Here is a 27,631-nt window from a genome sequence, read left to right on the forward strand (position 1 = left end):
GCAGCGAGCACCCACTGCTGAGTCGATCCCAAAAGGAAAGAGAGAGTCCCGTGACCGCAGACAGTTTTTATCTTTCCCTCTGAGCGTAAACACGTAAGAACGCAAAGCATCGCAAAGTCCTCTGGGGAATGGAGTTCTTCTTCTCTTCTGAGACAGGTATACCTGGAACTATCGATGATCCACGGAGCTGGAGCATTAACTCTTTAACTCTAAATGCACTACATGATGTTATGATGTGGAATACCAGTACCAAAAATCATAAAACCATGACATAAGGCAAGGCAGCATCTTGGCTTAGGAGTTTTGACTTCCCTGAAGCTTCACAGCAAGCTTTAATTGATTGGATTTGGGGTCTTCGTGTGACTCTAACCGTCTATGACTGCCTCCTGCAAGACAAGGCTCCCAAGAGCTCTTGTAACTGCTCTGGCTGATCCACGTCCTTAGTCACACGCTGGAGACCCATCGCAGCGTGGCTCCCTGAGGCAGCGCAGTCATTAGCAACCTGGTGGTGTTGGGGACAGGAGAAACGCGCTATTATTGCGGAGGACAGCCCTTTAACGCGGTGTTGCTTTTTTTTTTTTACTACTACTGTGTAGCCCTGCCTGAAAGAGCCCTTTGGCAGAGAGCAAAGAACCGGCCCTAAGCTGCATTCGTCCTTCTGGGCTCTGAGGACTCGTGCGGGGACAGGGCTGGGTGCTGTGGGCAGGGAGCGGGATGCCCAGGTACCTGCTCAGCCGGTGCCAGACAGCAGCTGTAGCAGAGGAGCCCTGAAGACCTGTGTCAAGCAGGTCTTTTAGTCCTCCTAAAATCGCTAGTTTTAGGCCATTCGCTTCCTTCTGGGTAGCAGAATTGCTTTCGTTGTCCTAAATTTACAGTGCTCTCAGCCGCTGGGGAGGGCTTTATCCAAACCAGGTTGGTCCCTGCCACGCAGACCTCGCTGTCGCGCTGTGCCCAGGATACGATGCTTTTAATTGCATTTTGCGGTATTTCTAAGCCTTAACGCGAGGTGCTCAGGTGCCTGCGGGCTGCCCTCCTCCCGGCTGCGACGCCTTCGTTCCCCCCCGTTTCCAGAGAGGAGCTGGCCGTCGCTGATTGGGCGGCCGGCGCGCTGCGCTTGGAGCCCATTGGCTGATTCCTTGTGCCCGCCTCTTTGCCAGGACTTCCGGCACGGAGGGAAAATGGCGGCGGCCGCGGCGCGGCTGTGGGTGTTGTTAGCCGCGGTGGCGGCGGCCGGCGCTGGGCCGCGGACCCTGGTGCTGCTGGAGAACGGCAACCTGCGGGACACTCACTCGCTCTTCTTCCGCAGCCTGACGGGTAGGGCAGAGTGGGGGCAGGCGGAGCGCTGTGGGGGCTCTGCGGCGAATACTGTGTGTAGGGTTGGGCCCCTCGCTGTGCGAAAGGCATCGAGGCACGGGGCTTCAGAGAAGGGAACGGAGCTGTGAGGGGTCTGTAGCATAGTGCTGTGGGAAGCGGCTGAAGGAGCTGGGATGGATCAGTCTGCAGAAGAGGAAACTCAAGGGAGACCACATCGCTCCAGAAAGGAGGCTGTGGTGATGTGGGGTCAGCCACTGCTCCCAGGTAACGGCGATAGGACCAGAGGTGATGGCCTCGAGTTGTGCCAGTACAGGTTCCAGTTTGATATGATGGAGAATTTTTTTCTCAGAAAGAGTGGTGTTGCACTTGCACAAACTGCCCAGGGAAGTGGTGGAGTCAGTGTGTCTGGAGCTGTTCAAGAACCGTGGAGATGTGGCACTGAGGGACACAGTGGGTGTGGTGGGGGTGAGTTAGCAGTCAGACTGGATGATCTTAGTGGTCTTTTCTAACCTTAATGATTCTGTATGTTATGGCTGCAGACAGAGGCTTTGAGCTCACCTTCCGGACTGCGGATGACGCTGGCCTCTCCTTGATCAAGTATGGAGAGTTCCTTTATGACAACCTGATCATCTTCTCACCATCCATTGAAGGTATGACCTGGGGAAGTGCTCTGGCAGTACTTCATGGAGGGGCTTGAGGCCATTATGGGGTGGTATTGGAGAACCAGGCTCTGGTATGGGACAATCATGAGCTGTTGGTGTACACTTGCAGATTTTGGAGGAAACATCAATGTGGAGACCATTACCGCTTTCATCGACGGTGGTGGCAGTGTACTGGTGGCTGCCAGCTCAGACATTGGTGAGTGTGATGCCTGTTGGACCATGGGGCACATCACCACGTATCACCTCTGTTACACATACCTGTAGCAAGCAGGCAGTGCAGTCATCTTCCTTGGAGCTCCTGCAATATAAGTGTGGTGGGAAAAACACATTACCTGATTAGCTTGTAGGGCAGTGTCCTTCAACTTTGCACCTCCTAGATGTGCTGGAGAAACGCCTGAAAAGAGGTCTTTTCTGGTTATTTGTGGATGAGAGCCTCAACTAGATGTGCTTTGTGTACACAGTTCCTCATTATGAAACTCTGGGTTTTTGCTCTGAGAAAATGATGATTGACCTGAGTTGAGAAATGAAACCAGACTTTTATTTCCATTTCAAGTGGGAATTTAGCAGAGGGTCAACACAATGCTCAGAGTTTGGCTGGTAGAGTGCTGAATGTGTCACTCTCAGCTAAACATATTTTGAGTGTTGAGACTGGGTTGCATCCTTCTGAGCTTGCCACATAATGGAATCCTATTCTCCTTTCAGGTGACCCACTGCGTGAGCTAGGAAGCGAGTGTGGGATAGAGTTTGATGAAGAAAGGACAGCTGTCATTGACCATCACAACTATGATATATCAGACCCAGGCCAGGTGAGCATCTTTGTCTGCTGGTTTTTTGCTTTGTTAACATGTATGTACAGTTTGAGAGGTGAATCTTCTTAATTTCCTTCCTTACTTCCATCCCTTCTCCACTGTTCCCAATAAAGTTATGAGTAGTGTTGCTGAACAGCATTCAGTGGTGCAGCAGTCAGAGTGCTGGTGCAATACTTTCACACTGTATGCGTGTGGAAGGGGGGGAGGGAGGGATCTCTGCCCTGAATCCATCCCTGAGTTTCCTGGATTTGATCTTACTGCTGGAGAGTTTCAGTGTCACTGTGTTTGTTTCACCTACTGAAGTGTGTGTCTGGTTTATCTGTGTTAGGTTAGAAGAACTTTACATGTGACACTTCAGGATGTGGGAAGAGTAATTTTTAGTTCCATATGCTATTGAGAGAGATCTGCAGAAGTGTGTATGTTTCTGTGTTTTCTTTCATCTTGTTCAGTGCTTAAACGTGAAAACTCCGTTAAGGTCTGAACTTACTATGGTAATTGTTTATTTCAAAGCAACTGTTTAAAGCAGTATGTGGATGTCAGATTTTGAAGATAAAAATAGTCTCCAAGACTAACTCCAAGTTGCTTTCATCAAAAGGGTGTTTTATATTTCCTGGTGTATCAGCACATTTAATTTACCTTATTTAAACAAAAGAGCTGTTTTTCTGATTTTTATGAACATTTATGCAGTAGCATGTTAGTTTTGAAGGCCTGTAAAAATGAAGCTGACTTTCGGGTAGAAAGAAGCTGTTGCTTGCTGTTCTAAAACCTGAAAATTACTGGAAGTATATATAAATACATTTGTCTGTGCAGTGCATTTATACAGTTGTCTCTTGTTTCCTCCAAGCACACACTTATAGTAGCAGATGCTGAAAATCTCCTGAAGGCCCCCACCATCGTGGGGAAAAAGACACTGAACCCCATCCTCTTCCGAGGAGTTGGGTAAGTGACCTGCCATGGCCAGATGGCTGCTTCTGGGGAAGCAGTGCAAAGACCTTGCTGCTAACATGAGCTAAGGGCTGGGTTAGCCTGGAGCGAGCAATCCGTCTTCATTTTGGATGTAACTGAAAGAAAATTTCCAAAACAGATTAGTTTTTGCCTCTTTCTTAATTAATACTAATGAAGCTTGACAGAATATCTCAAGAAAATAGTTTTTCTGTAAGCATGCAAGTTCTGCAGCTGTGTAACTGCATCTAAGGATAAGGAGTTTTGTGCAGCTTAGTCAGTGGCTACACCTCCCTCTGGGTATTGATGCTGCTTGTTGTGTCTCTCCTCACAAGGATGGTGGCTGATCCTGACAACCCACTTGTGCTGGATATCCTGACTGGCTCTTCTACCTCATATTCCTTCTTCCCAGATAAACCCATAACTCAGGTACACTATTACTTCTTCAGTCATGTCCCTCAGATTTCAGCAACTTTGAGAAAAGTGCTTGCATGGTTCATCTGTTGTTTGATTTTGAAAGTGTCAGGCTTTCTGATCTCTCCTTGAGAATCCTCCTCCTTTTTGTTTTTTGTTGGGAAAATGTGCTGCATGAATGATACTTTACTCTAGGCTGATTTTTTCCCAAAGTATACTTCTATCAAGTGGCTTCATTCCAAGCAGAGGGTAGAGGCAAAACATTGTGAATTCCTTTCCTGGTTATTCTGGGTAGTAAGCTGTTTCTTGGTTTCTGTTGAACTGTGAAGTATGCTACCTGTGGTCAGACTTCTCCATCTCAAAGCAAAACTGTGGCAGTAATGAAATCAGATAACTTGGAGACTGTCTAAAACTTCTTTACCTCTAAACTGACTAAATGCTCTTTTAAATGTGTTCGTTTTCAGTACCCACACGCAGTTGGGAAGAACACCCTTCTGATCGCAGGACTCCAAGCAAGGAACAATGCTCGTGTTGTTTTCAGTGGCTCTCTGGATTTCTTTAGTGATGCTTTCTTTAATTCTGCCTTGCAGAAAGCCACTCCTGGCTCAAAACGGTATGATAGCTCCTTGGTATCCCTTCATGAGGTGTGTCTGGGGGGGGCTGTGTGATCAAGGAAAGAGGCAACAAACATTCATGCTATGGAAAACAGCAAATAGCGTGTGATAGGTTCCTTTGGCCTTGGAGTGCTTTGGAGAGTAATTCTTTTAAACATAGGATAGCTTTCTCTTATTTCGGCTTGCTTTTTGGTATGTAGTTTTATTTTTTGGAATGTTTATCATATTTTTTTTGCCTTTCCTCATTTACAGGTATTCACAGACTGGTAATTACGAGCTGGCTGTTGCTTTGTCCCGTTGGGTGTTCAAGGAGGAAGGCGTGCTGCGTGTTGGGGCTGTGTCTCACCACCGTGTGGGAGAGCTTGCACCTCCAAATGCTTACACCGTCACTGATCTGGTGGTGAGGCTGCACATGGGGTGGCTTGTGTGGAAGCTCAAATGTGCTCATCTTTTGTGTGGGCAGGAGGCAGTATGGAGCTGAATAGTGTAGCTGGGTCCATTTTCATTTTCCTGTAACATTCATACATACTTATTCTTCAAATGCTGGGAGCTGCTTTGATTACTGATACCTGGAGTGTGTTTATCAGAGGGGAAATTTAACTACTGGGAGAATTCCTTGATCACATAATTCCTTGATCACTTTGAGCTGTATCCTTTCTGTAGTCATATGCTGAGCCTGAGGTTTGTTTTCAGCCATTCCTCCTGCACCTTGTTGATGTATTGTGGGTTTGTTCCAGGAATACAGCATTGTAATTGAAAAGCTTTCTGACGGGAAGTGGATCCCCTTTGATGGAGATGATATCCAGCTGGAGTTTGTCCGCATTGATCCGTTTGTGAGAACTTTCTTGAAGAGAAATAGTAAGTTTCCCTCACCTCTTATGCCTTGCGTTGGGATGTTTTCTCTCTTGGTGTGATAGCCTTGTAGCTTTCACAGCTTCTCCCATTGCTTGTGTCTGTTAAACGGTGTCACTGTCTTTTTCATAGGTGGCAAGTACAGCGTGCAGTTCAAGCTCCCAGATGTCTATGGAGTGTTCCAGTTCAAAGTGGACTACAATCGCCTGGGTTATACTCACCTCTACTCCTCTACCCAGGTAAGTATGGTGGGGATTAATTATGCAAGAAAAAAAAATTATTACTGCTGAGCTGTGTTGAATCTGGATATACAATGAATTTAGATACTTCTGTTTTTTTTTTCTTTAATTTGCTTGAGATTTGGAAATAAGCTCCACAAAGAAATGGCTGTGGTTACCTCTTCTTTGGGCCAGTGTTACATGTTTACAGTAAATGCCTACAAGAGAGAGTCTTACTGTCATTGAGGCTTGAACTGTGCAAGTGATTGGAGCTGTGAAAGTACATGGGACATTGAGGATGGTTTTCTGTTTTGGCTAAAGAATGTGGTTTCATCCTAGAAATGAAGAATTCTCTTGAATTTTCAATAATGTAACAGGTGCTGGGGATTGGAGGGAGTCAGAGGTGGGTGTAGCATACTGTATCTATCCTTGTGTCATGCCAGACTCACAGAGTGCCTGCTTCTCCCCTAGGTGTCTGTGCGTCCCCTCCAGCACACACAGTATGAACGCTTCATCCCCTCAGCGTACCCATACTATGCCGGGGCCTTCTCCATGATGGTGGGCCTCTTCATGTTCAGCATTGTCTTCTTGCACATGAAGGAGAAGGAGAAATCCGACTGAGCTCCCTATGGGAGGAAGAGCCTTTTCCCTGGCGCTGTGCATAGATGGCAGCACTTAGGGCCCTTACTGTAACTGAGGACTGGTAGGTGCCAGCCCTCTTTTTTTTTTTTTTTTTTCCACATGTGAGTTGACTAATAATAGAGAAAATAAACCAGATATTTGTGGGAAATCTGTTGGTGAAATGTTTGCAGATGCGGAGATCTGATGACTTTGGTGTCTTTCCTTGATTAGCTCACAGTGCTGCTGTCTTGTTTGCCTGGCCCCTTGGTTGCAATGATTTTGGTTTGAGATGTTGAAATAAAGTCTTAGTCCTCTCACCATGCACTGGAGCAAGCTGATTACTCTGGAGCACTGGCTGGAGGCTGCTGTGTGTGGTGAGGAGCACATAGAGGGTATCAGAGGGGAATGCATTCTGTGTGGGAAATAAGTGTAGTGAGCAGAGGTGGTACCACACAGGTCCCATCTCCTCATCCACTGCTTTGCTTTTGGGGCTGGTATCTATCCATGAATCAGCTCCACTCCTGGAGTGGTGCACATACAGAACAGGTGGGGATTTCACCACCACTCCCTGAGGGTACCATCCCTTCCCTTCCTATATGCACACCCCTCTGCAGTTGCTGTGCCTTCCTCTATGTCTCTCAAGCAAATTAACATCATTATTTCACACTGCTGGGGGAAGTAAGAAGCAACTTGACGTGGCAGCAATAGACCTGCAGCCTTTCTGGCTGGCCCTGCAGCCTTGTGGGAGGTGTGGGCGGGTTGAAGTTCAGTAAGTGATAGAAACTTGGGTAACACAAGTCAAATGCTAGGGAAATGCCTGTTGTTGCCTAGTTCTGTGCTGGAGCTTGGGCTCTTCTTCCATGCCTGTGATTTCAGGCATAAGGGATAAACATGAATAAAACTGCTTTGTGAACAGTATTTTGCCTCTGTTGCATTTCATGGTGCTGTGGCTGACACCAGTCTCTGGTTGTAAAGTATCACCTCTTGCCCACACCACCCCCAGCTCTTACAGCAACCACTGCCTAGCGACAGTCAGGGCCTTTGTGTTTATCCATATTCCCAAAACCTTCCCCAGGATGGCACTGGGCAACCTTTATGTGCATTTTTTTGAGGCAGACCAGCCTTCCTGAATACTGACCCCGTGCTGCACTCTTGGGTGCTTCAAAAAGCACTCAGAGGGCTGAGAGGCAACTGGAAAAGCACACGGATTGCAGCTGAAATGCATGTGGAGTGTTCTGGGGCACCTTAAATGCACATGGGTAAGTGCTCAGACGCACAGAGAGGTCCGTGGAGCCCTGAAGGGACTGATGACAGGACAGGCGTGTCCCATGTGCACACCACTGCTTCGGAACACACTGAAGGTCTTAAGAGTGCACTCAAAAGGTGCACTGAGCGTCCTTCAGATGAACCACAAGCAAACGGGAGGGTTCGGGGATACCTCCCGAGGGCAACGCTGTGCCCCAGAAGGCAAATGATCGGGACAGGGATACCCCAGCGCCCGTCCCCGCGACGCACGCGGAGCCGCGGCGCTTTGCGACGGATGGCGCTGCTTGGCGGTGGGGGCGGGACGCTTTGCGGCAGGCGCGTTGCGACGGCGGCGCTTTACGACGGGCGGCGGCGGTGGCGGCGGGCGGCGATGCTGCTCACCGTGTTCTGCCTGCGCCGCGATCGCAGCGAGCTCACCTTCTCCCTGCAGGTGGATGCCGACTTCGAGCTGCAGAACTTTCGCGCCCTCTGCGAACTCGAGTCCGGCATCCCGGCGGCCGAAAGCCAGGTCGGGGCCCGCTTCCCTCGCGCTGCACTCTCTCGGGGTGCGCGGTGTCCTCCCGAGGCCCTCTCTCCCTCTGGGGGGCGGCGGTTCCGCGGGGAGGGACGCGTCCTTCGCGCCTCAGTACCCGGGAGCGAAGAAGGCAGGGACGGCTGCGGGCTCCTCGCGGTCCCACCCGCCTTCTAGAGGGGATTTTGTGTCTTTTCCTTCGTTTTCCGGGAGCTGTGGAGGCTCCTGTGGGCACGGTGCTTCTCCCACCCTATCCAGCCTGGTTCTGGGATCACAGAGCTGTCTGGGGGCCGGGCTGCGGAGGGCCGGGTGTGCCTCTGGGCCCCCGAGGGATTTTCTGTCTGCTTTTTGCCTTTTGTAACCATTTGTTCTCCGGCGTTGCCTTGCTGGATGGGGCAGTATCAGCTCTGTTGTTTTTTTTCTCAGCACGCTTGGCAAAGTTTGTGAAGTTTTGTTTCCTGCAGTTTTTGTTTCCCAAGCTATTTCTCACTCTGCATTTAAGAAAGTATTTTTCCAGTTAAGTGAGTATTAGTCAGTGACAGAGGACTGTAAGACAGAAAAGCTGCATGCCCTGCTGAGCAGGTTCCGATTTGCCTTACCTGGCTTCAGACTGCTTTCCTCTGCCCCAATGAAGCTTTGATTTTGCTGCTCAGTGATGGGATGAGAGGCATAATCCCCTCTGTCTCTGAGACCAGCACACTGGTGTGTGTGTGTAGCAGAATCTGTGTCAACATTACATATGCCAGAAACAGCTGTAGACAGCATGGTTTGAGTTGTGAGAATTGGGAGAAGCTCCTGATTAAGTGCAGGGGGACAGTTTTGATGCAGGCTTTTATATTTATTAACCCAGGAATGAAATCATTGCCTAATTTGTTTTCCAAAGCAGGAGTAGACAATAGGGGTTACATGGGTTTTGCATTAGGAAAGAAAGCTCTTTACTGTGAAGAGCACGGCAGTAGTGTATAAAGTGCTCCAGCTAGTGAGGCACCAGCATCCCTGATGGCACTTACAGCTAGTGTCAGGGCAGCCCCTTACCCTGACAAATGACAGCCCTCAGGAAGCTGTGAGTGCTTGGTGACTCAGAGACTTTGTTTTCAGAGCTGCCCCTCTTGCATCAGAGTGACCTGCCAGCTCTGCATCTATTTCAGGATAAGGAGGAGTCACATACTTCTGTGCTTGCTTTTACTGGGAGCTCCCTTTCAGTCTTTGCTCTGCTGCAATTAAACTGCTGCAGTTTTGTGATTACAGGGACTACAGATAACACGGATCTGCTTTTCATGATTGCTTCTGCTTGCTTTCTGTTCGCCTGTTTATACGTTTTCATGTTTTCTTTTTTAAGATTTTTTCAAAATGTAAAATTATTGTTCCTTTTACTTGCTCTTTCTGCCCAGTGTTTGTGAAGTGTTCTTTGGATCTTCGCTAAAAAGAAAGATATAGAAACTCAGCAAAGTAGTTGTATAGAAGGATTTTGCATGCCTGAACTACCCCCAAAACCAGGTGACAGGGTGGGTCCTTGTGTTGCACCTATCAAATTTGGTTTTACTGCACCTCTTCCATAATCATAGCACTCATTGCTTTATGAATGGCTTCCTGGCACAAAAAATAAGACATGTTTAATAGCAAGGATTGTGCAGGGTGATGTAAACCACAGTGTGATAGTCTGAGTCTTTATCATTGGGTGAAGTTCATTCTGGGCACTGCAGCTTGGGGTGGAAGTAAGTGCTGAAGCCCATGGCTTTCAGGCACAGAGAACTGGAGGGCAGCATAAGATAGTGTGTGTGGCTGCAGGTGGGTTGCCCTGATAAGGGGAGATGGAGCAGGAAGAGCAGAGGGGAAATAATTGAGCTGTGTTTTCCCTCTTGCATCGAGCAGATGTCTTTTCTGGAGAAGAAGAGGGAGCCTAGAGTTAAAACTCACTTTTCTGTGTTGTTCTGGCAGTGATGGTATATCCTTCATCTCATTGTGTGTATGCATTGGGTCTTCATCTCTTTATATGTGTGCATTTGGTTGGCTTTACAGGTGCTTCTTTGAAAGAAGAGTGTGCTGTATGAACTTTATTTTGGTTCCAGCTTATTTTGTGGCTGGGCTTCCTTGCTCCATAACGATGTTCTCCCCAGTGCCATTGTGCAGAATCCAGCTGGTGTGTGGTCTGGGTACCTGCTTGCTTGCCCAGGTTACCTCTGAGGGAGCGTGTGCTTGGTGCCCTACTGGCTTTTGACTCACTGTATGCTGCAAACTGGGTAATTGGAATGCAGCAAAATGAAATCAGTTTATTTTAGCAGCAAAGTGGAATGGGTCAGAAGTGTATTAGGCCATGCTGCCAATGGATGTGGAGTCAGTGCTGAGAACTGCCTGAGGTGTTGAGGCTGAATGCTCATAAATCCAATCCTACAAGACGACAGAGGTAAAACCTCACTTAAACTGATTAGCTCATGTCTCTTAGAGTGTCTGCACAGAGAAACTGTCATTTAAGATTTGTGGGTACAGCTGGGATTTGCTAGAAGTTTGCTTTCTCTGCAGACAGCAGTGTTAGGCCACTGTGCATGAGAGGCTGTGCCCATCACAAGCCAACCTTAATAATGTCAGTAATGCCTTGCAAACCAAGGAGCAGTGTTTGCATGCCTTAGTTGCAGATGGGGTTGTGGGACCCTTTCAAACTGAATACAAGGCAGTTGAGTGCAATACTGTTGATGCTGTAGTTACTGAGAGAGAAATCTCATCTTTGTTTCTAATGGCATGTGTTTTTCCTGTCCTGATGGTTCTGGCACAGAAGCTTTAATGCTGAGCAGATACTGTTACTGGTATGCCAAAGACATAGCTTTCTACATAGCTTCTCGTCATGGAGTTATCCATGACAGGGACACAAGGAAAAAAACATGCACTGTCAGTGGCAACTCTGCTGCCCGAGCAGAGCTGTGTTCCAAGGGGGGAGCGGGGGGAGGAAGGGAGAAGGGTGTGCAGATAACAGATGGGTCTAGGAAAAAAAAAAAACAAAACCAACAGCAACGATTCAAAGAGGTACGGTAATTTTACTCAATCTAACAAAATCGAACAAAATTGGGAGAGACAAAAGCATTCAAAATCTGAGAAATGTTACGGTTGTAAAACTGCAGGGGAAGCACACGTGCTTTATGTCCACTGCAGCCTGAGAGAAAAGCGTGTCAGAGAGAGTGGCTGGTGTCTGCTCTGGAGCTCCAACCCTCTTCTGCTCCCCACCAGATCATTAACTATTCAGCTCCCAGCGTGATGTTCTGATGTGGAATACCTGCAGCAAAACCACAGCACTTCTCTTCCTCTGAAGAGCATCTTCGTTTTTGTGGGTTGTGTTTTAATTAAATGGCAGTGGCTTTATGGAATCAGAAGTCCAGAATGTCATTTTGGCCACAGGCAAGTCTTGTGATGGTGTACATCTGCAGGAATTACCTGTTGAAATTTCAGGAAAGGCGTGGGAGTAATTTAGGACATCTATGTATTACAGATCTAACGTTAGTAGAATTGTTCCCATAGTGGTTATTCATTTTTTATGTTAGTCTCTTTTTATATTTGGACCCTTATTTTAAGTCAGATCAGAAAATCACAATAGGAAGGGATCTGACTGTTTTCTAGTCCAAAGAAATTAATTTCTGCCACTAGTTGCAGTGGGATGTTTGGACTTACATCATGGAAGTAAAGCAGAAGTGGCTGAGCTAATCACTGAGTTCTCTGAAATCTGGTTGTTCTGGGGAGCTGTATTCTGGGTAATGGAAGAAATCGTTGATCTGTAGCCGATTCAGTCCAATATCTGTCCTGATGGATGCTGTCTGCATGTATACAGTAGAGTCTTAGCTTAGGATATGTGGAGCTGGGGGGAGGTAAGGCTTTGGAAGGCAGCCATGCCTTGGGTAATAGCAGATATGTGATTTTGGAAATGTGTGGCAAACAGATCTGATGCAAGTTGTTCAGAGATCTTGGCCTGTAATTAAGAGACAAGCCTTTCTCTGAGATGCTGGGCTTTGAGAAGTGGTTGCTGGCTTTGGGTGACCAGTGCTGGGTGCTTGTCCAACTGCTTCGTGTTGAGATCTGTCTGTGCCTGAGGTTGAGGTGCTTGGGCAGGGCTTGTCCATGCACGTGCTGAGAACCTGTTCTGAGGCTTGAGGTGGGCCCGCAAGAGGGGCTGAAACCTGTTACAGAAAAGAAAGAAAGTCAGATCCTGAACTGCTTGGTCATGCATGTTGTTTTCTCCTTGCATTCTCATTGAACAGATAGTCTATGCGGAGAGGCCACTCACTGACAACAACAGATCCTTGGCCTCCTATGGCTTGAAAGATGGAGACGTGGTGATTTTACGACAGAAAGAGAATGTAGAACCACGGCCCTCGATCCGTTTCCCAGGTGAGAAGCGATGCTTTTGCTCTGAGGATCTGAAGGTCTGGCAGTTGATCTTGTTGGTCTCTAACACCTTGCTAGGCAAAACTTCAGGAGGGAGAGTGGCTGCAGCTGGGGTGAGGGACCTCCAGAGTTAGCTGAAGGGCTCATCATTTGGTGATCCTAAGAAATTACATAAATAAATGTCAGCATTCCTAACCTAGTAACCTGTCTGCATGGCAGTGCTTCTGATGCAAACTGCTGTTAAAATGATCTGGTCTGATCTCTGGCATTAAGACCGACCCATCGTTCCCACAGTGATTCTACTTCATTTTTTGAGCAGAACTGTCCATATGAAGCTCAGATGCATTTGACCTCTTTCCCTCCAGGTCTCCCGAGGATAGACTTCAGCAGCATTGCGGTTCCTGGGACATCAGCTCAGCAGCGTCAGCCACCAGCACAGCGCCTTCGCCCGTCACCTCCGGATGCGCCTTCGTTCCCTCAGGGTTTGGAAAATCCTGCTTTGCTGCGGGAGATGCTGCTTGCAAATCCCCACGAGCTGTCCCTGCTGAAGGAGCGCAATCCACCTTTGGCTGAGGCACTGCTCAGTGGAGACCTCGGTAAGTGGGGTTTTTAGCTGCATGAGGCAGTGCAGAATCAGAGCTCAGTTCCAGTGCACCGAGGGGTTTTTAGCTGTGTGGAATACTTGCTGCTGGCTTCTTGATGGTGCTCATAAAAGGCGCTGGTTGGAAGCACTGACGGCAGAGTTTCTGTCTTTCTAACAAGACTCTTTCTGTCAATTTGCATGTGTTTCTCCAGCTTGAGTTTTTGAACAGCCCCATCCCTGCTTTGAAATACAAGTGCATGGATTAGCTGAGATCTTATGAGCACAAGTGGCTCAGCTCTTGATTTTTTATGCTAAGTCTCTCTGAATGCACAGCTTCCACTGATGTTGTGTTTGTAGCATCCCAGAGCCCAGCAAGAGCTCAGCTGACAGCAGTAGGCTCTAGGACCATCTCTCCTCATAGTGGTTAGCTGCTGCAGAAGCAGACATCAAAGAGAGAGTGGAAAAGGAACAAGCAGATGGTGTCTTGAGGGAGCATTCCCATTAGGTGTAGTCATAAATGTTTACATCTCTCATAATCTTGAAAGTGTGTATTGTGGGCACTTCTCATAGCACAGATGAATTCTAGTATGGCGTCCCTCATTTTCTCTGCAGCTGATCTTGCCGTCTCATTGTTCATGTGATGAACTCTTTGATCTCAAGTCCCTTTTTAGTATGAAGGCTGGTGTTCTGGGTATTGCAAGATGCCCTTCTAAACCTCTGCAAGCCTTTAGATAGAAAATAAATGTGGTTGAGCTCTGGGAAATGAATGGAGAGAAGGGATGCATAGGAGGAGACCTTTTCCCTTTCAAGGTTACATCACAGTTATTTATTTGGGGAGGGAAGCTCACATGGATATTGATGACAGCAGCATTTTTTACTTCTGACTTCAGCTCATATCCCTGTAGTTAACACGTTTTGTGCTCTCACGTTTTTTTTCCTTTGAGTGTTGCATCTGTAGTGCAAAAAAGTTTTCTCGTTGCCCTAAGGAGAATGTGCTGCTGCTGGCACAAGATGTGAGACTGAGCCCAGGACACCCAGATCTGGCTCACTCGCTTGTCTGTTTTGTCTGTCATGCACATACAGCTTTATTTCAGGTGTGGGTTTTAAGTCTCAAATCTCTGCAGTGAGATGCCAGGAGGAAGCAGTTTTCTCTGGTTGTACTCTCAGCATTTTGTACTGCTGCTATCAGTGTTTGGGCACAGGTCCAGTTCTGCTCTAACTCTGGTGTCCAAATATATGAATAGATGTGTTCCACGTGGCTGTGCTGGATGCATTGCGGCCGCCTGGGAAAGCACCTGCTGTGTGGAAAGCAAAGGAAACAGCAAACCACCAAAGCAGCCACCGAATGCTTTCCTGAGCGTGTAACTTTCTCTGACCCAGCAAGTTTCTTGATGGGAACTACATTTCTTGAAGCAAAATCACAACCTTCTGTGTTTGCAGAACTTAATTTATTGCCAGCTCTGTTTGGAGATATACTTGATCAGATCTAAACAGTAACAAATAGTCAGAGGCCACGTGAAAAACTAAGACTGGCAAAACATGCAGCTAAACCTCCTTAAGCAGGTGTTCCTCCTAGCACCTGGAGCAGTAGGCATTCATCTTTAGGGATTATACTACCTGCGTTGCTTGGGCTTAAAAGCAAGTTCTGTTGTTTTGATGCCTTAGAATTTTGAGTTTGCTCTTTGCAGAATCTACAAACTGTTATTTTTCAGCAGATTGCTGAGTGGAAAATGCAGTAGATTTGGCAAGCTGTTCTTGTAGATGGGCCCTCTTGTTCAGAGCTAAGAAATCTCACTTCTTTATCCGTTGGAAGTTTTTCAGAATACACATGCACAATTCAAACAAGAAGCTTGAGGGAGAGTTCTGTATTCCCAATTTGTGTTCCAGGTGTTTTTTTTTTTTCCAGGTTTTTGGAGTACTTCCTAGGTAGCCCTTGCTGCAAAAGACGAATGAATTACTGTTCTAATGGCAGCTCTTACTTTTAAATGCTGCCTCTTTTTTTCCCCCTGCCACTACTGCCCTTTTTTTTTTCTCTCTACAGAAGAGAATGCACAAGACAATTGAGTTTGGTTGTGCCTCAGTGGCATTGCTGTGTTTGAGTAGCAGAACAAGGAATACTGGCTCTATGCAGTTCCTTTTGATCTTGACAGATTCCCACCTTTGGCACCAACATTTGGAGGTCCATCCGTGCTGCCTTCAGATGAAGCCTGTTATGCTTGCGCTGCTGCTTCTATCCTTGAGTGCACATTGACATAAAAAGAAGTGTTTGTCGTGCCAGAACGTGATTTCTAAGAGTAATTTCCAATAAAAAGCATTCTCGTATCTCTTTATTACTGCAGATAAATTTACCAGGGTATTGCTGGAGCAACAGCAGGACCGAGCCCGACGGGAACAAGAGAGGATCCGACTGTATTCAGCTGACCCTTTTGATCTTGAGGCACAGGCCAAGATAGAAGAAGACATAAGGTAGCAAACTGAAGTCGCTGGCAGGCTTTGGAGATCTTCATGGTGTTTCTTTTTCTAGAGAGTGCTTCCCTTCAGCCTGGAGGCTAGAAGGAGTGTGCTCAGAAAGCAGATCCTGCCTTAATACAGAAATCTGCTTTCAGAGTAGTGCTTTGAGCCACCTTTGCAAGAGGTAGGATTGAGAACTGGGGATACATGGTGGTGCAGAGATGAAGCAGCAGCACTGCTGTCCACGTGTGTGAGGTCTCAGAGCTGTCTAAGTTGGGCCAGTCTGAAACTATCAATAACGAGTTGTGGGAAGCAGCGAGTTTGGGTTTGCTTTTCACTGAATAGCTGCCTGCATCCTCGAGAGCTGTTATTTAGGTGCCTTGGATGTCTTTTGAACCTGAGAACCTTTGATCTGGGCTCTCTGCACAGCAATGGAGCGTCTCCTCCCATTGCAGACTCTGCACCTCTACTCCTGAGGACCACTCAGAAGAGGTCTATAGAAATATGTTCTGCTCATGAGCCCTTACTCCCTGTTTTGTCTTCCATGTGTATTTGCATTGGGGTAAGGCATGATTTCTTAAATAGGACAATAAATCCTTGAGCTGGAACATGGCTGATGGTTTTGTCCTCGAGAAGGTAATGTCTTTCTGATATGGGCTTACAGTTGATCATAACCAAAAGCAGTTTGTGCTAAGTGACTCTTGCATTACGACTGACAAGGTGTTGGTGCTGGATAATGGCTTAGTGCATGAATTTGTAGACAAATGATTGCTTGGAGGCAAAGGAACACTTTCCTTGCTCAGTCCATGAAGGGTAATTGGGACCTATAAAGGGAATATGATCAAGGCTGTGAAGCTGTTGGGTAACAGTTGGGCATCTAGCAGTCCCCAGATTTCACAACCTGTTTAGTTTCTTCAGTTACTTGCCTGAGAGAGGCAAAGGAACAGGGAAATGCTGGATGATTTTAACGTTCAGCTGCTCTGTGGGATCCCAGTGTTGCAGCTACTGGCAACATCCTCATCATATTATGTTTTACATTTTAGAGCGACTAATAAATTTGCTAGTTTTTGCTTACAAGTTCTCCCTGTTAGCTCTGAGAGGACAGGTTTCTTGCAGACAGGTCATCAGGTGCACGTGTGCTACAGTGTGAGCTGTGCAAGGTGTGGGAAGGAGCAGTCCTCCTGGCTTCGAGGGAAGTGACTTGGTATGTCTGGGTTAAGCCAATGGTATTCCTTGCAATCCCTCTGCTGAGAAGGCTGTGTTTAGCTAAGGAAGCAGTGTTCGTTGTGGTTTAAAAATGCTGTTTGTAGCTAATGCAAACGGCAGCAGGTGGGATTACCAGATGTGTAAATTGGATGGATGTTTGTAAGGTTTGCTGATGAGAGATCTGATATTTTTCTCTCTCTTCTCCATTGAATTCAGGCAACAAAATATTGAAGAAAATATGACGATAGCAATGGAAGAAGCGCCCGAGAGCTTTGGCCAGGTGGTGATGCTGTATATTAACTGTAAAGTCAACGGACATCCAGTGAAAGCCTTTGTTGACTCAGGTGAATTACTGCTGCTTTCATCTCTGTCCATTCTCGTTTCCCACACTGAAGGAGGGAGTAAACACTCAGAATTTTTGCCTGAAATATTCCTTTTGTGTAATAAAGCACTGTTTTACAAGATTTTAAACCACCTAATTAAAATCTCAGAGCAGTGTGGACTTTGAGGCAAACAGCCAGTTGTGGAGACGGTTTGTGGAGCAGCACAAATGAGTGCTTGAACAGCACAGGTCAGGGCTCCTGTGAGGATTTCTGGTGTGTGATGGCTGCGATGCCAAAACGATCATTGCCGTGTGTGTCTTATCTCAGTTTATAGATAGGGGAACTTTGCCAGCCTTAATGCTGTACCCCCTATCCACTGTGTTAAAGTCAAAGTACTCAGAGCTATTCCATCTCTACAACAGTATGTACTTTACTGTTCATGCCCATCTGTGAGCATGTACACGGTAAATTCAATGCAGTGGGTTTCCTTAGGAAAAAAAAAAAAAAAAAAGGCTTTTATGCCATGGCACAGTTGCCTGATGCGGGTGATGTGGTTTCCCAGCTACTGAGTCCAAGATCTGAAGCCCTTCCATGAGAGTATTTTAATTTGTGATGCCCTGTCAAGAATTACCATAAATTCTGTTGCTGTTAGGTGCCCAGATGACCATTATGAGCCAAGCTTGTGCTGAAAGGTGCAACATAATGAGGCTGGTGGATCGGCGATGGGCTGGCATTGCTAAAGGTGTAGGCACTCAGAAAATAATTGGCAGAGTACACTTAGGTAAGTACTGCCATTCTTCTTAGGTTTAGCAACAATTCGACTATATTTCCTGCAATCTTGGCACCAAGGAGTATCTGATTTGATGGTACAGATGCTAGAAACTCTCACAGAGTAATATAAAAGTGGATCTGCAGCATGTTCATTTGAGTCGGGCATAGTAATCTGGCTTCTGTCTCGTGTAACTGTTTTAGGTGAGGGATCCTGCAGCTCCTGCAGTTGAGAAACTGCTCACTCCAACTGCAAAAGTGGGGTTAATGTGAAAGAGCAGGGTATTTCCTGCTGGGCTGTGACTTATGCAGTGAGTTGCACAGGAGGAGTTCCAGATTGGTGGAGCATTTTCATACTCTTCCAGGAGGAGAAGTCTGCATTTTTTGCTGTTTTTTTTAGATGAGAGAAGGTTGTCCCTATTGTGTGAAAAAGGGATTTTTTTTTGCAGTTCTCGCTTCTTAGGCTTGTGCTCTAATGAACTGTGTGTAGCTCCTCTAGCTCTAGCTTGGAGGCTTAGATGAGCAGTACTTAGGGCTCTAAGAGCAGATCAGCTTTGACAGTAGTTAACTACCCGGGACCAACGTAGGCCTGATAATCCCTGGTGTTTGCACACAGCTGGACTTCTTGTGACCAAGGCTGTTTATCAGAGTTCTGATGTCAGCTCTACCCAGCATGCTGGTGCAAGCCTTTCCAAGGGTTGAAAGAGCAGAACACATTGTGTTGCACTGTAGCTTTCAAAAGTGGTGACTCTTCTCCCTTGTGTTTCAGCTCAGGTTCAGATCGAAGGGGATTTCCTGGCGTGTTCCTTCTCCATCCTTGAGGAGCAACCCATGGATATGCTTCTTGGACTGGATATGCTTAAGAGGCATCAGGTAGCAAAACCAGTTTTGAAACAGTTATTAGCTTTTCCAATTCAGGCACTAAGCACGGTTTAAGTACTGCACCTGGGAATGTTGTAGGGTTTTTCTGGAAAGGGGAAATAGTAGATTATTTTTCAAGCAGTCATGACAGAAATATTTATGCAGTTATACATCACAGATATATGTATAGGATGTCTGTCTGCTCCCTGAAGTTTTTTGCTAGGATCAAAGACGCTCAGAGCTTTTCAACTGAATGATTAAATGCAAAAGAAGTCAGGTGGACGCCTTTGCTTATAGCTGATGCTCTCTGCCTGTTTTCCTTAGTGCTATGAGCTGCTCGCATTGGGAATGGATTGTTCAGCCTTGTCTCTTCCTTTTTCTCTGGGAACTAATGTGCTCTATGCAGGCCCCTGACGTGTCAGTGTTCTTTTACAGTGCTCCATTGATCTCAAGAAGAATGTACTGGTGATCGGCACGACTGGCTCCCAGACCACTTTCCTCCCAGAGGGCGAGCTCCCGGAGTGTGCCAGACTGGCTTATGGGGCTGGGCGGGAAGACGTGCGGCCAGAGGAGATTGCAGACCAGGAGCTAGCAGAAGCAATACAGAAGTCTGTAGAGGAAGCAGGTACCATAACGAGCCCAGATGAAATGTGAAACTGCTTAGTTTTCTTGTTGTGTATCAGAATGCATGTTGACAGTCACAGGAAGATCCCTTCTCCTTTCCTCAGTTTCTAGATGGGGTGTCATATACCACTAGCGAGCAAAAGGTGGAGAGAAGGGGGCTTTGTTCCTGCTTGTGGAATCTAATTGCACCAGTCTTTTCCTTTCTGTATAGCAAGACCTGTCCACACTGATGCGTTTGGGTGTGCTTGCTGTTTAGTTTGCGCTCTCCTTGCAACTTTTTAGCAGCTCTGATACCTTGGTCTTCAAAGGCGTGGAGATAAGTGGATGTCTCTGGCACCCATTCACGTGGTTTGAATCGCTGTGCCTAGTCAGATACACAGCTCAGTTCCGTTTGTTTTGGCAGCCTCTCATAAGGGCAGTTTTGTGGTGACTTTCACCACTCCGATTCTTAACAGCTACAGCGTGCAAAAATCAATGATCCCTAGCAGTAAGTACAGACCTTTGTACGGGAGGAATACCAGTCTCAGCAGCTATTGGAGTGTTCCATGTGCAGTGCCTGAGACTACATCAGTGTCTGCTTGCTGCCTCTCTGCTGAGGAGCTATAACGTAGCAGTGCGTGTTAACTTGCAGCTTATACCCACCTATTTTTCCAAGACAGCACAAGTTCATGGCAGTTTTTAGAAACATGCAAAACACATTGCCTTGCTTTAGCTGATAAAGTTGACTTCCTGAATGATTTTCTTGCTGATTTTTAACTGTAGCATGTTTAAAAATCAAAGTCTGATAACCACGTGTATCTATATATGTACACATATATAGAGAAGTGTAACAAAGTTAAAAGGTGCTGGATTTTTTTCTTTAACAGTTCCCACTTGCTGCTTGATTGTCCAAAGTGTAATTAGTGACTTTTTATTTTGCAAATAACCAAGTTGGTTTACGTGAGAAGAGCACACATCCTTTTGAATTATTTTCTTCTATTCTAGACATATGAACTTCCCACAGATAGGAAAGCTCCAGAGGAAGGCCAGACTTGGGTATACCAGCAAGGAATGGGTTACATGTTTGACTTTTAAAACCAATCTTTGAATGCTTATTGGTTTAACTTGCAGCAAGTATAGGGGATAAAATGAAATTTGTGCTTTCCCTGTTGAGTTTTGACATCCCTGAAGGTCAGACTGGTTGGCTTGGACTCGTGTCTTTTCACATAACCTGGAATAGAAAATGCGGATATCAACTCTTCTCCAGTTAAAGTTGCAGACATAGCAGTTGGTTGGGCTTAGTTCTCTGCTGAAAGGATCAGACAGAAACTCTCATGATGCAGACCTCTCGGCCTGAAACAGCGTGTCTCTGTATTTACAGCACTTTCAGCAAACAAAGTGTTGAAAATGACTTAAAGCTGCTTCTGTACCAATACAGTTCAAAAACTAAAAGGCTTTTTGCTCAGGCTAATCAGCAATCTACCATTTCCATTGCTAGTAGGCCTAGAGGAATTGAAAAGATTTATGAGAATAGGAAATTGATTTTGAATGTTCACCTAATACCTGTCAAACAGTAATGCAACATAATTGAAGTAGGTCTTGTTTAGATGGACTACGTGCAAGCCTTGGACCTGTTACAAGCCTCTGGTTTGCAGGAATTTTGTTTGCTGCATTCTGAGATGTCAGAATGTGAACTTAGACACTCTCGCTCTCTTCCAAAATTATTATCTGCTGCTAGATGGCAGCTGAAAACAGTAAGAGAAAAGGCTTTAAACAGGAGAGGGGGAGAAAGAGAACAATGCTGCATCAAGGAAACTCAGCTTCCCACGAGGCCTGTGATCTTTTCTTGCAGCTTGAGTGGTATAAAAGAAATCGCTGTGTATGTCTGCAGGCTATCAACATTCTCAAGCAGCTTTTTACTTGTGCAGCTTCTCATCCAGGCAGCCTTGATGTAAGAAAGACATCACCTCCACATGTGCAACTTAGACTTCTCCTCCTACAGAGAGGAATCTATCCCTGATGATGCACTTTGTGGAGAAGAGTTTGTTCCTGGTGTTAGCTGGATGGGTATCCTTGGTGGGATTCAGCTCCTTTGTGTACCCTGGGAAGAGGATGACAGCGAGTCTCAATATGAGCATGCTTGGCAGCACACCAGCTACTTCTGCCACTGGAGTGGCTGTGACTCCCTGCTGATGAGACCCTGAATACAGAGTGAAAAGAGTGTTCTGTTTCCTCTCTGAAGTGCTGGCTTGGAAGAGAGCTTGAACATAATACCACTGCACAGAAAACTCTCTCTCTTGTTTTCATCCGTGTTCTGTGTCACAAGCCTCTTTGCCATCTATATCAAAGATGAGCAGTCTGAAAATATGCAGGGTAATGCTGGATTTTGAATACTCCAGCACTGTCAAGTTACTGTAGCTGCATTAAGGTCAGATGTATAACCAAGAGAAAAGATTGCTGTGGTACAATATACAGCAGCAAGTGCACAATGTGTATTGATTGGAGGTGTGGTATTGCAGCATTTAGTGCACTGCTTTTATCCCATTGAGAATAAGAGAAGCAACTACTTAATGTGAAAAAGGCATGACGCAGGACAGGAGGCAAATCATGACTGTACAAGGGCATAATTAACGCTCGCCAGTACTCCTGTATGTCTGTAAAAAGAGAAAGACTTGAGGTTAAGCAGTTGCATATGCTTAGGACCTTTGAGTTTGGACACCTTTGGGGTGGGAAGGGGACCGTATACAACAAATCACACAGCACAATTTGAATAGCTGTTTGGTTATGTGACATAGAACAGAGTAGAACTTGAATGGAAAAATGGGTGCTCTTTCAGCAGAGGTCAAGTTGGCAATGTAACAACAACGTGAGAGCTGATATATTAGCTCACTTATTCAATCTAGCTTGGTACGTAGACCCAGTGTGTATGTACCACTACCTACTGTAGTGGTCTGTAATTAATCTGTCCTCCGTGGGAACATAGAGTAGGAAGCAGTGAGCTTTTAGACTTCCGGCTGTGTTTTCCTTCGCTTTGTTCTTCAGTACCTCAGGGAGCAGTTCCTTCGTGGGATTTCTGCCTTAAGATCTTTGTTTCCCACTTAAAGCAAGCTGATGTTTGCTCATCTTGTCTTGCCTGTGCTGGCACGATCCCTTGCAGGGCAGTAGCAGCTGGGAGCACAGTCTGAGATGCCATTTCATGTCTCATTTCGCTGAAGCATGTCTCCTGAACATGGCTGTGCAGGGAATAAACAAGCACACTGCTAGACATCTGCCTTGTGCTGCATAAATCTGGTCAAGCGCATCTTTCACTCTACAGTGTAGGTAATGCAGAAGAACCTTTCAATTGCTCTTCAGCAGGGATATTTGTGATTTGATAGAGCGAATCACCTGGGCAAAGTGCTTTTGGAAACTGGGGAATGTGAGGAGCTCGTGCTGCTCATGTGCTGTTTTGTGGATGGTCGGGAGGGGAGCTGCAATGTTGCAGGACTATAACCATGCATGTTGTGTGCTTTGAATGCTAACACGAGTTTGGTGTGTTTGTTTCCTAATCCGAACAGAGCGTCAGAAGCCTTGATGCATGTAGTGTGTCTTTACTGCAGCTGGAGTGGGCCACAGACCAGGTATTTATAGACATTAGTTCATAAGCTTTCACTACAGTGTTCACATTGCCCACAGCAAGACCGTCCTCCCTTTGAACTACTAGGGAGACACCCACGTGATGTGAAATTACCACCTTGTGATGTAAAATTACCATTTTAAGAGTGTGGGAGAACATCCTGCTTCACTTGGCCAAAGGCAGCAAACCTGGGTTGCATGTATGAGGAAAGGTAGACCTCTCTTCATGCAAAGGAGAGCCCTGTAGTTCTGACCTTCCATCCTATGCTTTCCAAGTGATGCCTGTTGCTTACCTAAAACACTTTTGTTGCCTCATCTCAGCTTCTGTTGAGCAGAGGCAGTGAATTCTTAGACATTTCAGGGAACTCATACACAATATGTGCGTACATATACACAAAAATGAACCACTGGAATCCAGTTTGAAGTAGCTCTGTTGAGCTTAAAATACCGTTGTGCTGTTATATGTATATATGTGTTCTGCTTTCTCAAAGCAGTGTACTGATGAATACAGCAATTATGTTACAGCTTCCCCAAGGCACTGGTCACTTTAGCTTTTCTCTGGCATAAGTATAAAAGATAGAGAAATATTTCCTGATAGTGGGCTCTCATGTAGCTCAACCTGCAGTGGCTGCACGTGCACAACTAACAAATTTTAACTTACCAGTTACCTCAGCAGAAATTGGTAATTCCAGAGTATTTGCATTAGCTCTGCCATGCATGATCATCTGACCTGAAGTGAAACCAAGTTTGTCTTGGTTGTGTGAATTTATAATACTTTGAGATCTTGCATTGACACTGATCTGTTTGAATTTTGTGATAATCTGCTAAATTGCAGTCTTTTGACTTCAGAAGTCTATGGACTCCTTGGTCTTTCTGGGCTCTGTAATTAAAGCCCTGGTGGCTGCATGCTTGTATAAAAATTGCTTCAACATAGCTTGCTGTTCAAGGAGCCTGGGCAGGCTGATCTGGTTAATTTGGAAAAAGAATGAGTAATGACAAGTAATTTTGTATTCACAATTTCAGTTCAAGCTGACATCATATGAAGGATGTTTGCTGAACTCTGGATATCTTGTTTTCTAATTATCGTGTGCCTTAACGTGCTGAAGAAGAAAACCAGCTCTTCTGTGTGTCTTTTGCTGCCATTGTTGGACCTGCACTGATAAACTGATAAAAAAATAATGAGGTTTTTGAGCCTATGGTCTTGATTAAGGAGAAGGTTATGGCTTAAAGAAAACCTGAAGTTATTGTCAGATTGTGCAAGCCATTTGTGAAGCACCCCTATAAAATACTGTGCGTGTATCCCATTGAAGCCTGCTTTCTGTATAGCAAAGTGGAGTTCAGATCTTGATCTTCTTTGAAAAATAAACAGGGATGTTGGGATTTCATTATCTTCTCAGTGATATAGTTGCTCACTTTGAAGTTTAAATGCCCTCTAATTGTGAGCTCTCTGATTACCCTAGAACTGGCTTCTTGTCTTTCATTGTCAGTAATGAAGTGTCTGCAGCTGGAATGTAGTTGCTGGATTTGCACTTGGTTACACTTAGAGCACTTGGGACTGTCTCACAACTTCTTGCAGTAACTAGTGATGTAGAGTGGTGCCCTGGTGAGTAATTCCCAAGTGGAGGTAGTATGCCAAGCTGATACATAAACTACTGGTTTTGCTTCTATTCTAAAGGTATGGATACTTGAAAACTGCGGTGGGAGACCTGCTTTGTAGGGGGGTTGGACTCAGTGATCTCTAGAGGTCCCTTCCAACCCCTGTAATGCTGTGATTCTGTGAAAACAGTGCTGCTTCTGTGTCCTAATTACTTTTTTTTTTCTTCCCCTATCCTTATATACAGAGAATAGTGACAAAGAAACTACCTCACTGGAAATGCCCTCGTTACCAGCTTCTGATGGGTTTCAAAACCCAGTCCAGTCTTCAGGACTAAGTTCTAAGATCTATAATCCCACAAATCAATTAGTTGATCCATCCGTCTCTGCCCCTGCCTCAACTTGCTCATCCAAATCTAGCCTTTTAGAGCCCATTGATCCTAGAGCTGTCAAGTCATTGGAGTCTTCAACTGAATGCCGAATCACCCCAGAAAAACATCATCCTCTCGTGTTACAGCATCTTTCCAATGACTCTTCCTTGGCAAAGAATGACCACTCTCTCCGGACAGGGGAGGTGAATTGTTGTGCTCCAGCTTGCCTTTCACAGAAGGCACTTAAAGAAACATTTCTTGCTGACAGTCTTATGGAATGTAATGCTATAGAACAGGGCTGTGGTGAGGATCCTCTTTTGGAAGTGATAAAAGAAAATAGTTTGACCGACACTGCTACTAAGCTTGGGCAAATAAAGGATGCATCTCTGTCCTCAGAACAAAAGGAACCAAAACAGAAGAACGAGCTTGCCGTAGACCATCAGATGTGCAAAGAAGCAGAGAAGTTTGAGCATCTGGAGGAACAAAGTGACAAAACTGACCCAGAATCTCCTGGCAATATTGTTGGGGTTGAAAAACCTGTTCTGGAAGAAGAGGGCAGTACAGCCAGCCAACCAGCAAGTCCTCCTGCAGAAATGAGTGAAGATAGAATGGAGAAAGCAAATCTTAACTGTGTGAAAGGGAGTATCCAAGTGTCAGCTTCCTGTAGTTGTGTGTATATGGAAGTGGATACAGCTGAGCATTCTGTAGCTGAAGTGCACATCTCAGCAAGCAAGAAGTGGCAAGCTGAAAATGGAAAGGCATCTGACCTGAACGCATGTGCCTGCTCTGTAGAGGTGGAGTCACTGAAGTCTGCAACTTCCCTGAGTGATCCAGTTTCCACCTCTGATGTGTTGCAGTCTAAAAGCACCAGTGAAATCCCCACCAAGTGTAATGAATTGTCCAGTTTAACAGCTGAAAACAGTTCTTCCCCCTCCATCATTCATCAACAGGACACAGATCTGGGTAGACATTTGGAAGAGCCATGTTTCTCCATAGCATCAGCCTTGAAAGAGCTTCACAAACTCTTGATGATCAATTGTAAAGGAGAATGTAAACTTGCATCTGAAGTCTCTCAGCTGGAAATGGTTCACAAAGAGCAAGTACAACAGAAGGGGTTTTCTGAAGATGAGCAGAATGGCTCAGGTCTAGATGGTCAGCAGCAGAGTAGCTCCTCCTTTAACATGAGATCTGAAGGTGGAAAAGCAGAGGGGAGCCAGCCTTGTGATTCTGGCATAGAAAACGTTAGTGTTGGGTCTGTCAGTCACATGGAATCAGCTCTTGGAGAAGATGCTTTAGAAATCCCAAAATTTTCAGGTGAGAGTGATTCGATTGCAGGGACATCTGACCAACAACAGAGCTCTGAGCAGGCAGAGGCTTTGCCAGAATGGTTCCAAAGTCCGACTTTAGAACAGAGCACTGTTTCCTCTCAGCCTGCTTTGGATGAAGGTACACCTCAAGATCCTCAGGCACCACTCACCAGAGCACCTGAGAGAAGCAGCAGTTCTGCTCCTGCTGGCCCAGCATCATTGGGTGGGTATGAGGAACCACTGCCTAGCCCACCTGCTGAGTCCACTGAACTTCTGTTGGTTTCTTCACCACCTGCTTTCCCTGCAGCTGATGTTGATCGAATCCTTGGTGCTGGCTTTACCACACGAGAAGCTCTGGAGGCCTTGGAACAAGCAGATGGGAATGCAGATCTTGCTCTTCTCATTTTGCTAGCCAAGAGTATTGTTGTTCCTACGTAACTGTGGAAGAAGGGGTCTTACAAAAGACGTATCTAAATTACACATTGTAATGTACAAGCAGAATGTTGAGCCAGAGTTTTTAATTATTTGCAGCCAAAGTAACTTGTCTCTTCTGTTTCACTGGTTAGATTTGGCCTTTTAAAAGAAAGAAAATGTCCTCATATTCTGTGGGCGGGATAGCTTTTAATTATACATAATGGTTTAAAATTAATGTTTTTATTTACGTGCAGAAGTTTTGAATGAGCTCCGTTGTTATGAATAAAAAGCAGAAGCCATTAAGATCACCACCCTGTCCAGCACAAAGCAGATTGTGAAAGGTATTGAGAGTGTGTATGTGTGCAGCCAGTGGCAAGGCACGACACGTGGTGTTACAGGGCACACACTGGGTCTGGTATGGTGCAGATGCAGAACTTTTCTAAATGGGCTTTTTGGGTTTGTACCAATTTTCTATCTCCTACATTTAATAACCAAGTGTCTGTGGCACCATAGTTATGGTGGGTACGGGTACGTGTTTGCCCACAGGTGTGTAAAACTTCACAGAAGGAACAGGAGCATGTTGAGTGTTTTTGGAAGCATGGGTTTGTATTTGCACAGGGAAAGCTGATGCCTGCTTTTGACAAACCCTTTTGTGCTCCTGTGCCAGTGTGTTTCAGTTTACATCGTGGGGATAGGGGGTGAAGAGGAAAAGGAAAGGGATAGAATTTGGTTCCAGCAAAACTAAGAGATTCACTGACTGACTTGAAGATATTAGTTGTAGGTGGGGGAGGGGAAGTGGAAAGGGGAAAAGAGCATTTTACCATTCTTTTTTCCTAGCTATGCCTATATCATGTTCCCCTCTACAAAAGAACAAGCTCAGCCATTTAAGGCAAAACCTTAATGATGAAACTGCATAAAAGAGCAACTGCATGTCATGGCTTTTAG

General features: G+C 45.8%; 2 protein-coding genes across 4 annotated transcripts; both read left to right on the forward strand.

The window, feature by feature from the left end:
• The first annotated feature begins 1,167 nt into the window (after window positions 1-1,167).
• Window positions 1,168-6,766, forward strand: DDOST (dolichyl-diphosphooligosaccharide--protein glycosyltransferase non-catalytic subunit). The gene is made up of 11 exons (XM_065738245.1): window positions 1,168-1,314; window positions 1,854-1,964; window positions 2,086-2,172; window positions 2,679-2,782; window positions 3,630-3,724; window positions 4,063-4,156; window positions 4,606-4,754; window positions 5,008-5,155; window positions 5,493-5,613; window positions 5,740-5,846; window positions 6,297-6,766. The coding sequence occupies exons 1-11, from the start codon at window positions 1,179-1,181 to the stop codon at window positions 6,444-6,446; spliced, it is 1,302 nt and encodes a 433-aa protein (XP_065594317.1). The 5' UTR covers window positions 1,168-1,178; the 3' UTR covers window positions 6,447-6,766.
• A 1,301-nt stretch (window positions 6,767-8,067) lies between these two features.
• On the forward strand, window positions 8,068-27,184 carry LOC136049749 (protein DDI1 homolog 2). Of its 3 annotated transcripts, XM_065738249.1 has the most exons (10): window positions 8,068-8,220; window positions 12,465-12,594; window positions 12,957-13,187; window positions 15,514-15,640; window positions 17,048-17,175; window positions 17,807-17,935; window positions 18,692-18,795; window positions 19,219-19,408; window positions 22,944-23,006; window positions 24,843-24,927. In XM_065738249.1, the coding sequence occupies exons 1-9, from the start codon at window positions 8,083-8,085 to the stop codon at window positions 22,958-22,960; spliced, it is 1,194 nt and encodes a 397-aa protein (XP_065594321.1). In that variant the 5' UTR covers window positions 8,068-8,082; the 3' UTR covers window positions 22,961-23,006; window positions 24,843-24,927. The 3 variants fall into 3 exon arrangements, with proteins under 3 accessions (XP_065594321.1, XP_065594319.1, XP_065594320.1); XM_065738247.1 differs by lacking the exon at window positions 22,944-23,006 and having other exon boundaries at window positions 24,843-27,184; XM_065738248.1 differs by lacking the exons at window positions 8,068-8,220; window positions 12,465-12,594; window positions 12,957-13,187; ... (3 more) ...; window positions 18,692-18,795; window positions 19,219-19,408 and having other exon boundaries at window positions 22,947-23,006; window positions 24,843-27,184.
• The last annotated feature ends 447 nt before the right edge of the window (window positions 27,185-27,631 follow it).

Source organism: Cyrtonyx montezumae, unplaced genomic scaffold, assembly GCF_038088225.1.
Source record: "Cyrtonyx montezumae isolate F1298 unplaced genomic scaffold, pur_monq_1.0 scaffold_21, whole genome shotgun sequence".
NCBI classification, from domain to species: Eukaryota; Metazoa; Chordata; class Aves; order Galliformes; family Odontophoridae; genus Cyrtonyx; species Cyrtonyx montezumae.

What these genes read in the sequence shown, in the direction of transcription:
- DDOST (XM_065738245.1), top strand. Translation starts at nt 1,179, where the DNA reads ATGGCGGCGGCCGCGGCGCGGCTGTGGGTGTTGTTAGCCGCGGTGGCG. An exon ending in GGCTGCCAGCTCAGACATTG is followed by an intron (nt 2,173 to 2,678) that starts GTGAGTGTGATG and finishes TTCTCCTTTCAG; the next exon opens with GTGACCCACTGCGTGAGCTA. An exon ending in ATCCTCTTCCGAGGAGTTGG is followed by an intron (nt 3,725 to 4,062) that starts GTAAGTGACCTG and finishes TCTCCTCACAAG; the next exon opens with GATGGTGGCTGATCCTGACA.
- LOC136049749 (XM_065738247.1), top strand. Translation starts at nt 8,083, where the DNA reads ATGCTGCTCACCGTGTTCTGCCTGCGCCGCGATCGCAGCGAGCTCACC. An exon ending in GCCCTCGATCCGTTTCCCAG is followed by an intron (nt 12,595 to 12,956) that starts GTGAGAAGCGAT and finishes CTTTCCCTCCAG; the next exon opens with GTCTCCCGAGGATAGACTTC. An exon ending in ACTGCTCAGTGGAGACCTCG is followed by an intron (nt 13,188 to 15,513) that starts GTAAGTGGGGTT and finishes TTATTACTGCAG; the next exon opens with ATAAATTTACCAGGGTATTG.